Source organism: Thamnophis elegans, chromosome 2 (genome assembly GCF_009769535.1).
Source record: "Thamnophis elegans isolate rThaEle1 chromosome 2, rThaEle1.pri, whole genome shotgun sequence".
NCBI classification, from domain to species: Eukaryota; Metazoa; Chordata; class Lepidosauria; order Squamata; family Colubridae; genus Thamnophis; species Thamnophis elegans.
In genome coordinates, this window is record NC_045542.1 from 136,088,595 (window position 1) to 136,101,220 (window position 12,626).

The following is a 12,626-nucleotide window of genomic DNA, read 5'->3' on the forward strand; positions in this document are numbered from 1 at the left end:
ACCATAGTATTTACCTGAACTCAGCTAATTCCCCCCCTTTTCTTGTTTGCGCCAAGGATTGCGCTGTTAACTGCTGTGTATTTCTTGATGAATTAAAAAAAGGATCTCTGATCATCTTTAAATACTTATCCTGAGATTGTGTAAATTAGGATACATTCCTCCCCCCCTCCATTTTGCACACTGATACCTTTAAATGTCAAAAGCAGTGCACCCACAAAATACCATGATTTGACAAAATGAAGAAACAAGCAACACGATGGGCTACCGGCTCCACACGGATCTGGCATCCTGAACTACGTAGAAGAAGAGCATAGTTTGACATGCAGTGACATTTTTTTTGTCATTTGTCTTCCAGTTCCACCACATGCACAGCTAATAAATTATCTCTTTTTGGGGAGCTCTTTCTAAGCTTTATGCTTATAGTTTTAATTCAGAGGGAAAGAGAAGCATAGTTTTTCCTTGTATTGTTGTTAGTTGCGAAGTCATGTCCGACCCATTGCAACCCCAAGGATAACGTTCCTCCAGGCCTTCCTGTCCTCTACCATCCTCTGTAGTCCATTTAAACTCAGGCCTGCTGCTTCAGCGACTCCAGCCAGCCACCTCATTCTCTGCCATCCCCTTCTTCTTTTGCCCTCAATCTTTCCCAGCATTAGGCTCTTCTCCAGTGAGTCCTTCCTTCTCATTAGGTGGCCAAAGTATTTAAGTTTCATCTTCAGGATCTGGCCTTCTAAAGAGCAGTCAGGGTGGATCTCCCCTAGGACTGACCGGTTTGATTGCCTTGCAGTCCAAGGGCTCGCAGGAGTCTTCTCCAGCATCATAGTTCAAAGGCCTCAATTTTCCTTGAATTATACCATATCAAAATTCCAAAAGGGCAAATTGATGGCTACTCAGTTACCCATCTGGTCATTGAAAATTCAGCATACTTAAGAGTCTAGTTCAATTGCCATGTCATGTGTGTGTGTGTGTGTGTGTGTGTAAGTGTGTACATGCACTCACACTTGTGTATGGGTAGATAGGTAGGCAGACAGACAGATAGATAGATGATAGGTAGATGATAGATAGATAGAAATAGAGATAGAGATAGATTTGTTTGAAAGGCAAGAATTCCTCATGTAATCCTCTTTATGCAGCCTCATGTAATATGGGCCTAGAATGTTTCTGGGGGTCTTTCTTATTAGTGTGCTTATAGAGATATATAAATCCATATGGTACAGTATAGATACTCTATTTAAAGAGTATACATTTCTGGAAAATTCTAAATTCTGGTACTTTTAAGTAAGATAAGGATATGAAGCCATTTTTTTCCATGTTGCCTGCCTCCCTCCCTTCCTCCTTTCTTCTCTCTCATTCACATACGCACACACCCTTTTGCAACACAAGCACCGTCAATGCATTTGCCCCTAATTTGAAACATGTAGGCCAGGGGTATCAAACTCAAGGCCTGGGGGCCAGATTCATCCCGCGGGGTGCTTAGAGCTGTCCCATAGGGCCACCTTAGAAACAGCAAAAGATCGGCCTGTAGTGCCTCTGCCAGCAAAAATGGAGTTCCATTTTCATTGGCAGAGGATTGCAGGAGGCTGTTGCAGCCGAAAACAGAGCTTGGGAGCCCGTTTTCACTGGCAGAGTACATGGTTAACCATAGAGTGCTTGGCCCCTGACAGAAGGGATGATGAGCTAGCCACACCCACCCTGGCCATGACAATGCTAGCCCCCCTCCCCGTCAAACACAACCCTGATGCGGCCCTCAATGAAATCAAGTTTGACACCCCTGCTGTAGACAGAGCACAGGTGAAAGCAGCTGCAACACCTGTGACAATACAACATTCAAATACCGTGTTTCCCCCAAAATATAACCTGTCTTGAAACTAAGGCCACATTTTTCACGTATGCAAAAATATAAGCCCCCCCTGAAAATAAGCCCACTGGACAACCCCCCTCCAGCCAGATAGAGCACCGCTCACCGACCTAGCGGTATTCCTAAGGCGCCAAGCCGTGGGAGCCAGGGGGGGAGAAAGGCACTCACATTGCTTGCCGCCTTCAGAATACCACTAGGTTGGGGAGTAGCATTCTGCCTGGCCAGAGGGGGGAGTTGCCAGGCGGCTGTTCCCTTGCGAGTGGGCTGCCGAAGAGCCAGGCACAGCCTTAGGGGTGAAGCAGCCATGAGGTGACCGCGCTCATGAGCAGCTGCCCAGCAAACCCCCTCTCCAGCCGGGCAGAGCACCATTAACTGATCTAGGGGGTATCCCTAAGGCGCCAAGCCACATGGCACCCTGCCCACCTCCCAGCTCCTGTGGCTTGGCACATTTAGGATACCCCCTAGGTCAGTGCATGGAGCTCTGCCCTGCTGGAGAGGGTGGTTGCGCGAGTGCCTGTTCCACCCCCAGCTTGCATGCCTCCCAGCCTCACCATGCCTTGGCCCAGCTCTCCCTGCAGGGCCAGGGCACTGCTGCCGCTTTCTCTGCCGCCACTGCGCTCTGAGAATAACTTCTTCCCCGGCTTCCAAACTCCGGAACTTGGCTTCCAATTCTTCCAGCAGCGGCTGCTCTAGGAGTGTGCTCTATGGTTGTGGGCACTATGGCAGTGAGGCTGGGAGGCATACGAGCTTAGGGCAGAACAGGCGCTCGCTCAACGACTCTCTCCAACTGGGCAGAGCTCCATGCACTGACCTAGGGAGTATCCTGAATGTGCCAAGCTGGGGGGGGGGGGGGGGCGGACCGAGCACCACGTGGCTTGGTGCCTAAGGGATACCCCCTAGGTCAGTGAATGGGGCTCTGTCTGGCTGGAGAGAGGGTTTGCCAGGCACCTACTCATGAGCATGGTCACCTCATGGCTGCTTCCTCCTTGAGGCTGTGCCCAGCTCTTTGGGAGCCCGCTTTCAAGGGAGCAGCCACCTGGCAACCCCAAAACAATAAGCCCTCCCCTGATAATAAGGCCCAAGCCATATTTTGTGGTCCAAAAGATAATAAGACCCTGTCTTATTTTCAGGGAAACATGGTAGTATTCTTCACCAGGACTTACAGTAAATTTTTCATTAATGAAGAAAACAAAAGAGCGGAATTAAAAAGGTGAATTTGGATACACGCTCCCACACTTTTTCTCTGTAGACTAACCTATGTTTATAGAAGTATTTACGCCTTCAGTTAGCAAATCTTCAGGCATGGAGCTCTTTACTTTCCCTCGGCAATCCTCCTCCTCTTATTGCTGCACTCTTTCCCCCTGCAGTTGTTTTAAGAATGAAGATTACTTTCTGGTGTGATTAAAGGATAATGATTCAGTGACAAGTTTTGTAACATGATAAAATGACGGTGTGTGCACAGAGATTTGTGCTGTCAGCTCTGGGATTCTAAGTCATTTCAGTTGTGATAGAAATATGAAATGCCTTGATAGCTAACAGGCACTTGCTACAAGTCAGACCTCATCAGCTAGATCCTGGAGCCTTCTTCAACCAGGTGGCCTCCAGATATTTTGGGTCATCTTGGCTGAGAATTCTGGGATTTGCAGTCCTGGCACTCCAGACAGAATTTGATGTGATTTCATTTAAACTTTATTACATTAAATGTAATGTAATTCATTGCTGAGAATTCTATACAGAGGTGGGTTGCTCCCGGTTCGGCTGAACCAGTAATGGTAGCGGTGGGAGGCTCCGCCTATCTGCCCGGATGCTTCTGTGCATGCATGAGCATGAGTAAACTGGTAGTAAACCGGTTAGCAACTCACCACTAGTTCTAGAATGTTCTCATTCTGCTACATTAAAAATGACACATCAAGTTCAACTTTTAGAAGAGTTTTGGGGAAAACACATCAAAAACTTTTGGGACTCAATGAGTCCCCAAATCATTATTTGTTAATTCTGAATTTACTTGTAGATTTCTTTCTTTCTTTATTGTTTGTCTTTTTGGACAACATTGTAATGTTTAAGTGTTCAAATATAATTTCCATAGCAATATCAGAAACCTTAGTTTAATTGGTAACGTGGTTCCCATATTTTACCAGAATTACAGAAAAGCTTCTGGATGATGAAAGTTGTTCTTAATCTGCATCCTTTGCACTACTACAACTTTGCTGTCTTTCTGAATAGGAATTGCATGCTTTTTACTCCTAAGTAGCAAAATAAGACCCAGGGATCCATAAATGCTAATTCAATTGCCTGGATGCTTGGTTAAATCAAAAAATTAAGAATAAGTGGGTATGTCTTAAATGGAATCATTTTCTTCCTGGGGTTAAAAAATGTTTGTCATTGCATTCGTGCATTTGTATGTTTTAAATAAGGAAGATTTCAGCTTTATAGAAAATAGTGGGGGGGGGGAGTTTGCAGGATTTTTCTAATTGCAAAATTTATATGCTTAAAGAAAAGTTTCTTATTTGTTTGTTTCTAGAACTACCTGCTGGTTGGGAAAAGATTGAAGATCCTGTATATGGTGTCTACTATGTAGAGTAAGTCTTTTGTACAGATTACTTGGTAGGAACACATGCCATAGAATAGTGTTCAACAGCTATGAAAATTCACCTTAAGTTCACATTTGCCATTCAAACAAATTAGCAGTCTTGATTGTGTTTCCGTTTGTTTATTCTAGTGCTGTATTTTATTAACACTTTTATCCCATAGGAAGGATTCAGAGAGGCAGAAAGATTCCTGATGTATTGCTCTTGAGCTCCCCCTTGTGATCTTTTGTTGCCAAATCAGAATTTCAGCCTGAAAAAGAAAAGAAAAACCAAACACGAGAGTTCCTAAATGCAAAGTTGAAATAAAACATTCTGACAAAACTGTACTCTAGAAATATAATATGGCAACATTAAGGAATATTGCCTGGAGCTTCATATTTAGGTTCTTTTAAAAGATGCTTTGCAGAAAATGGATTCTAGTCAAACAAATTCTATTGTATCTATCATTGCTTTTAATAATGGAGAATTTTTTTTTAAAAAAAACTAATTTTAAATGTATAAAATCCACATTAGTCACATGGAATTCTGCATGTGTTTAGCTGTTCAGAATTAAAGAGAAAATCAAAGCTTCCATATTGTTATCAGCATTTTTAATCTGTGTGGCAATAACCTCATTCTTTTTGGTAATCTGTATTCAGCGTTAGCCATATTGCTAACTTGATAACTTAAATGCACATTTAAATAGATGTTCCTGTTTATAATGGTGACTTATAGCAATTTTGAATAAAAGTAAAAGGAGAATTTTCAAAGTCTCCCACCTCCATAACAATAACATTTAATAATTTGCTGCATTTTTTCTAGATTATACTTTCTCTATACTATGGGCAAAATTGGATAATTATTAAAATATGAAAATTATTTTATAGAAAACTTGCCTGGGTATTTATTTATATGAGGGAAATATCCAGACCAAACATAATTTCTAATGTTGAATTGTTCCCCTTACCAGAGGGAGCCCCCTTGTGGAGTACTGTGAAGCCTGCAAGAAGTTGCAAGAGCAACTTCTCCCTGAGGCCTGATTTTGGCGACAATTAAATTAATTTAAAATGTTTTCCCTGTGTCCCTGTGCCCCCAAAAGCGTAATTTCTAATGTTGGATTTTTCCCCTTTACCAGAAGCAGCCCCGTTGTGAGTACTGTGAAGCCATTACCAGGCAAGTTCACTGTGCTGTACAGTATAAACCATTTTAAGGCTGTACAGTAGAAGCCATTTTAAGGCACAGCAGGCTGTATCTTAACAGAACACACATCCCCAGGGGTTTCTTACCCCCACAATATTTGTTTCCAGAGAGTAAGTCATCTGTGTAGCAGAGTTATGCTGGAACACACACACACACGCACAGAGCGGTTTTTATGTATAAAGATACCAGGTGAAAACAATTGACTACCGTATTTTTCAGAGTATAAGACTTTTCCCTCAAAAAAGAGGCTGAAAATCTGGGTGTGCCTTATACACAATACAGCTTTTTTTTGCCTCCTGAAATCCGGCCCCTTCACCAAAAAGTCCATGCATAGCTTGTAGAAGGTTTTCAGAGAGCTCCTGGGGGCTGGGGAGGGCAGAAATGAGCACAAAATGGACCGTTTTTTGCTCAATTTTGTCCCCCCAGCCCCCAGGAACACACTATAAGCTTCCTAATGTCCTTTTTTTTTTGACAAAAACATGGGACCGTTTTTGTGAAAAACTGGCCTTTTTGCTCATTTTTGCCCACCCGCCCCTCCAGGAACACTCTACAAGCCTCCTAAGGGCTATTCTTGCCCCTTTTTTTGAAAAAAAAGGTCCCTTTTTCATAAAAAATGGGCATTTTTGGTAGGTTTGCAGAGTGGAAAAACTTTTTTTTTAATTTGCCTCTTCAAAGCCTTGGTGCGTCTTATACTCCAAAAATACAGTAATTAATATTTATTATTTCTGGACCACAATTTGGACAAGGAACTGAGTACATCCAAATGGCTGTTCTTTTACATTTATATATTATGTCAGAGATTAACTAAGATGCTCTCCAAATATATGGGGAATCCCCAGCTTGTAGAATCCATTGGTCACGTGGCTAGGAATTCAAGAAATCTGGAGGGACTGTGGTGAGAACCATGCTAAGTTCAAATAAGTTGAGATCAATGATGGACACCTGTCTATCAGAACCTTCTTCTTTTCATTTCCTGTGCCTGCCAAAACCTGTTTCAAAAATTGGAACAGTGAATATATTTTAATGTGATCTGAGAAGCCTCTTTGGGAATAGAAGACGAATAAAATTGTCAAGGTTCTATTAGTTAAGTAGTAACCTTATTAAGAAATTTTCCACTGGAAATTATTTGCATCTTTTGAAGGTGTAATCCTTCAATATTTATGTTTCAAAAGTAGTTATACATATATACACATACTCTATGTAGGAAAGAGTTTCATGTATGTTCATGTAAGCCAATTTCAGTTACGCTTGCTTAGAAACAAAGATGCCTTTGTTTCATACAGTTGTTGATTTTCATGCATGGTCTGCTGTAGAGCTAGAACAAGAACTGAGGTGGCGCAGTGGTTAAATGCAGCACTGCAGGCTACTTCAGCTGACTGCAGTTCTGCAGTTTGGCTGTTCAAATCTCACCGGCTCAGGGTTGACTCAGCCTTCCATCCTTCCGAGGTGGGTAAAATGAGAACCCAGATTGTTGTTGGAGGCAATATGCTGACTCTGTAAACCGCTGAAAGCCCTATGAAGCGGTATATAAGTCTAACTGCTATTGCTATTGCTAAAACTTATAGAGCAAATTTGCCAACCTAGCAGTTCAAAAGCACGTAAAAATGCAAGTAGAAAAATAGGGACCACTTTTGGTTGGAAGCTAACAGCGTTCCATGCACCTTCGGCGTTTAGTCATGCTGGCCACATGACCATGGAGACGTCTTTGGACAGCGCTGGTTCTTCGGCTTTGAAACAGAGATGAGCACCGCCCCCTAGAGTCAGGAATGACTAGCACATATGTGCGAGGGGAACCTTTACCTTTACCTTAAAGAAAAATAGAACAGCAGAGCAGAGGATAGGATAGGATAGGATACAATAACTTTATTGTCACTTTGAATGTACACTAATTGGCATGCACTAAAATGAAATTTCATTGCAAATAATCTGCCTCAATGTTTACATAATATAATGCCAGTACATTTGATAAATAAATAAATAAACTTTGTGATTTTATTTTTAGGGACAATCTATTTCACATTACAAATGTGAGGATCATGTTTGTCCAAGCAACTGGGAAATTATATTTAATTTTAATTAGACTGTAGTTGCACTTGTTGCTCTGTTGATTTTTTAAGTATGTCATGTTAATAGTGATTAATGCTATGATTAATATTGTGTTAAGTGCCCCAAGTACTATATTTGCATTTGGAAAGAAGTATGTAGGTTTTTTTTAATAATAATAAAAAAAATATGCATAGAATTGGTTGAGGGATACAGGATTTAAATTGGGATGTGGCCGGGGGTAAGTAAGGAGGAGAATATGAGTTGGTAATACTGATGCAGGTTATAAGTGGGACAGATTATACCTACCATATCAATTTCTGGACCTGAAACCTCTCTACTAAGATACTTGTAGTGGTTTAAATTTATAATACAGGTAGTCCTTGATTTACAATAGTTTATTTAATGACAATCCACTAAAATTAAGACCATCCAAGTTACAGCGGCACTGAAAAATGTGATTGACGACCATTTTTCACAGTGACAACCTTTGCAGAATCCCTGTGGTCATGTGATCAAAATTTACATGCTTGGCAACTGGCATGTATTTATGACGGTTGCAATATCCTGGGGTCACGTGATCACCCTTTGCGCCATTCGGGCAAGCAAAATCAATGGGGAAGGCAGATTCACTTAACAACCCTGTTACTAACTTAACAATTGCCATGATTCACTTAACAGCTCTGGCAAGAAAGTTCATAATTAATGGGGCAAAACTCACTTTAGCAACATGGATTTTGGGCTCAGTTGTGGTTGTAAGTTGAGGACTGCCTGTTATAAAGAATATGTTTCCATTTTTTATGTAGTCTTCTAACCTGAATTTATGGTGAAATATCTGAAAAGTTCCAATTACTAATTTTAAGAGATTTTTATGAGGACTATTAATTTATAGTACTGGGTTTATAGGGTTTTTTTTAACAGCCTTCCAGGCAGATTTCTAGTTTTTGTTTCCTTGGCCGATGAAGCACAAATTAGGTATTTTAAGACCATCCAGTATTTTGATCAGATATTTTAGAGAAGCTAATTATTTGAAATTTCACCAAGCCAAGCCTATTTGGGTTTGTACTTTTTTAGACTATTTGAAAGTTGCTATGTCAGATAAGTTGTTGCAATTCATAGATCAGCATTTGGCACAAAGTAAAGGTACTAAGTGAGGTACTAAAACCACTCTTAGTAAGACCACACCTAGAGTACTGCATCCAGTTTTGGTCACCACACTATAAAAAAGATGTTGAGACTCTAGAAAAAGTGTAGAGAAGAGCAACCAGAATGATTAGGGGACTGGAAACTAAAACATATGAAGAACGGTTGCAGGAACTGGGCATGGCTAGTCTAGTGAAGAGAAGCACCAGGGGAGACATGATAGCAGTGTTCCAATATTTGAGGGGCTGCAACAGAGAAGGGGGGGGCAAGCTATTTTCCAAGGCACCCAAAGTCTAGACAAGGAATAATGGATGAAAACTGAACAAGGAGCGATTCAACCTAAAAATAAGGAGAAATTTTCTCACAGTGAGAGCAATCAACCAATGGAACAGAAGTTGCCTTCGGAAGTTGTGGGAGTCTCATCGCTGGAAGAGATTGGACTGCCATTTGTCAGAAATGGTGTCGGATCTCCTGCTTGGGCGGGGGGTTGGACTAGATGACCTACAAGGGCTCTTCCAATTCTGTTAATCTATTAAAGGAGCATTGCTCCTGCGTTTTACATCTAATGTTGGATTTTAAAAAAATATCTTAAGTCTCCCTATCATTTTTACACTTTGCACCAAGCGTTCCCTTATTAATGGCTGTGTCTTCTTTTCTTTTTTAGCCACATCAACAGGAAAACACAATATGAGAATCCAGTTCTGGAAGCCAAAAGAAAAAAGCAGCTTGAACAGCAGCCTCCCCCAGCACAGCCTCCAGCACAACCATCTGAAGGTTGGCACCTCTTGAATAGAATTGCCAGGGTTGAAAAATTGGCCAAATACCAGGCATACACACTTCTGTAAAGTTTCATATTTTTGATAAATATCTGGACAGGCCTGGCTTCCTTCCTGCATGAAAACACAGGGAACATGAGGTTATTTAACTGGAATATTTAAGACAAATAATCTGCTCACCCAAACTGTTATGCGGCCATTACAAAAAGTCTCTTTGGGACTCTATAGGGAGTCTCTATGGCCATTGTGATTTAACCACTGAAACTTGAATTTGAAATCGGCATGCTTGAGACATGTCTAAAGCATTCTTAGTGAAAGAAATGGAACCCGATGGGTATGCTGCATGTTTAGTTCACTGCATGTTTAGTTCACCCAGTGGTGGGTTCCAGGCGGTACGCCCCAGTACGGGCGTACTGGTGCGAGCGTACCAGTGCCTGCTGGGAGCAGCAGGCACTGTACTGGAATGGTGCTTTGGAGGGCCCACCAGCCTGCCCACGTTCGCTACATGTATTTGAGCCAAGCTGGCTATTTGCGTACACGCACGCAGCGTATGGCGCCTGCGCGATGCTCTGCCAAGCAGCTGGAGCGGCACAGGGTGGTGGGTGCGCATGCGTGTGCAGCGCGCGTGCACATGGTGGACGCCCAGCCCCGTCACAGCATACCAGTTGCGACAGGATCTGGCACCCACCACTCATACACATGTACACTTATAAGATAAGGCTGCAAAAACATTTGAGCAGAGCTTGAAGCTAATACAATTGCATTATGTATGTACAAATTGACATAAAACTATATTAAAATTGTTCCAAAGCAAACAGATGCCATACCAAACTAGATTGATTCATTATAACAACAAGGTAGCATTATTTGTTTGTGTGTTTTTGTATTTTAATATTCTTATCTGACTGCCTGAAACCAGCTGGACTCCAGGTGGCTTACAGTGCAGGAATTAAATAAGAAAAAAAAAGTGACTAAAAACAGAAAGCTAAAAATGATCAAAATGTAAAAGTACTGCCTGGAACTTGTCCAGGCATAAGCAACTAAAACCACTTATGAAAACTTTATTGTTTATCACTAAATTGCTCGTTTCCCCTGAGAATGACCAGATAAGGCTTCATGGATTGTGGGGGAGGTCATGCTTATGCCGTTTACAGCAGCATAATCAGTCTAAGCTCAGCCCTTGCTTGATTCCCTCCCTTCAGATGCCTGGTATTTACTTCATAAGAACAACTCATGTACAAAAGAAAAGCCACATTTCACTTCTTTCTAAAAGCCATGAGAATGAGGAGCAAATATGTTATTTAGAATTAACTGCTCCTGAATCAGTGGTGGGATACGACTGGGCGCACCAGGTATCGTTCCAGTATGGTGCTCCAGAGGGCCCGCCCACCCTCCCTCCTTACCTGTATTTGAGCTGATCGGGACTTTTGCGCATGCACGCGGAGCATACGGTGCTTGCGCGATACTCCACCGAGCAGCTGGAGCGTTGCAGGCAGTAAGTATGCATGCATGCGTGCAGATGGTGGACACCGGGCCCCATTGCAAAGGGATCCGGAACCCACTATTGTCCTGAATGCTTACTGTTGGGTCTCTCCTATCAGGAAGTAGATTGAAGGATAGGCAAAATGCTCAGCAGGTGATCTCTAGTGGTCCAGGAAAGATGGGCAGATATTAATGGGGAAAGGTAAAGAATCAAAATCTAATATTATTGTGAAATGGTGCATCATGAAAGAACCAAAGGTTTCTTAAGAAAGGTACTAAAATAGTAATTTGGATATCCACAGGTTTTCTCTTCTTTCTCCATCTGTCCTGCTTAGATGCTGCCTCTGCTATTGCTTCTCACAATTTGAAAAGCGAAATCTCAGTTTCTCTCTGTTGTGAGATACAAAAATATAGGACTTTTATTTGTTTTCTGATGCAGGAAAGAGCCCTCAGAAAGCAATGACTCCAAATAATTTCTGGGGAACAAATTTGTTTAATGGATATATTATTAATGGATAAATCATATCTGTTATAGCTCAATACTTTCTTCCATTAATCATTTCTCTCTGTCGATTTTCTGATACACAAAAGTAAATGAATGTAAGGGTGACAGTCTAAATAACATATATATTCTAAGATCATGTCTACGCCTGTAGTGATAGGTAATGATGCAGCTCATAGCGGCCAGTATGTTCCATCCACTGGTTAGCCTCCCCCTCAGGTTTCCAGCTTTTCCTTGGTTAATGGCAGGGGTCTCCAACATTGGCTTATTTAAGCCTGGCGGATTTCAACTCCCAGAATTTCCCAGCCAGCCTTGCTCGGAGTTGAAATCCGCCAGGCTTAAAGTTGCCAAGGTTGGTGACCCCAGGTTAATGGTGGTGTCTGTGCTTGGTCACAGGCATAGTTGAGATGATGGATTACTATTTGCTACACTTGTTCCTGAGAAGACTTTGAGGGACGCCCATAAAATCTGTAGTGACAAGTCTTCTGAAGGAAGTCGCAGGAAGGGGATTGTGTCTCTAGAGACACAAAGAGTTTGCATTAACAATGTACAATGTACGAAACCAGAGTGATTCATTGTGGGGTTGTATCCTATACACCAGTGTTTTTCAACCACTGTGCCGTGGCACACTAGTGTGCCGTGACATAGTGTAAGGTGTGCCGTGGGAGAATTACTTTGTATATAGTCAATATAGGCACAGAGTTAAATTTTTTTAACATTTTCTAATGGTGGTGTGCCTCATGATTTTTTTCATGAAAAAAGTGTGCCTTTGCACAAAAAAGGTTGAAAAACACTGCTATACATCAGAGGTCCCCCCGACCCCTGGACTGGCATCGATCTACAGGATGCATGCAGCACATGAAACCACACCCACTCTGGTCTGTGGAAAAAACTTTCTCCACGGAAGCGGTCCCTGATGCCCAAAAGGTTGGGGGGGGGGGCACTGCTATATATAATAATCCAACAGCACTTCCTGTTCCAGATGATACACTTCAAAAACAAATGTGCTTTGAATATTCTAGTCTGCGCGTGGGTGCCCTTTGGATTGTAGAATATAT

General features: G+C 41.9%; 1 protein-coding gene across 20 annotated transcripts in view; it reads left to right on the forward strand.

The window, feature by feature from the left end:
• MAGI1 (membrane associated guanylate kinase, WW and PDZ domain containing 1) overlaps nucleotides 1–12,626 on the forward strand; it is a 508,140-nt gene that overhangs the window by 391,922 nt on the left and 103,592 nt on the right. For all 20 annotated transcript variants that reach the window (XM_032211724.1, XM_032211704.1, XM_032211706.1 and 17 more), the window contains 2 exons: nucleotides 4,377–4,434; nucleotides 9,473–9,582. In XM_032211724.1, coding sequence (XP_032067615.1) covers nucleotides 4,377–4,434; nucleotides 9,473–9,582 — 168 coding nt within the window. The remainder of the gene's footprint in view (nucleotides 1–4,376; nucleotides 4,435–9,472; nucleotides 9,583–12,626) is intronic.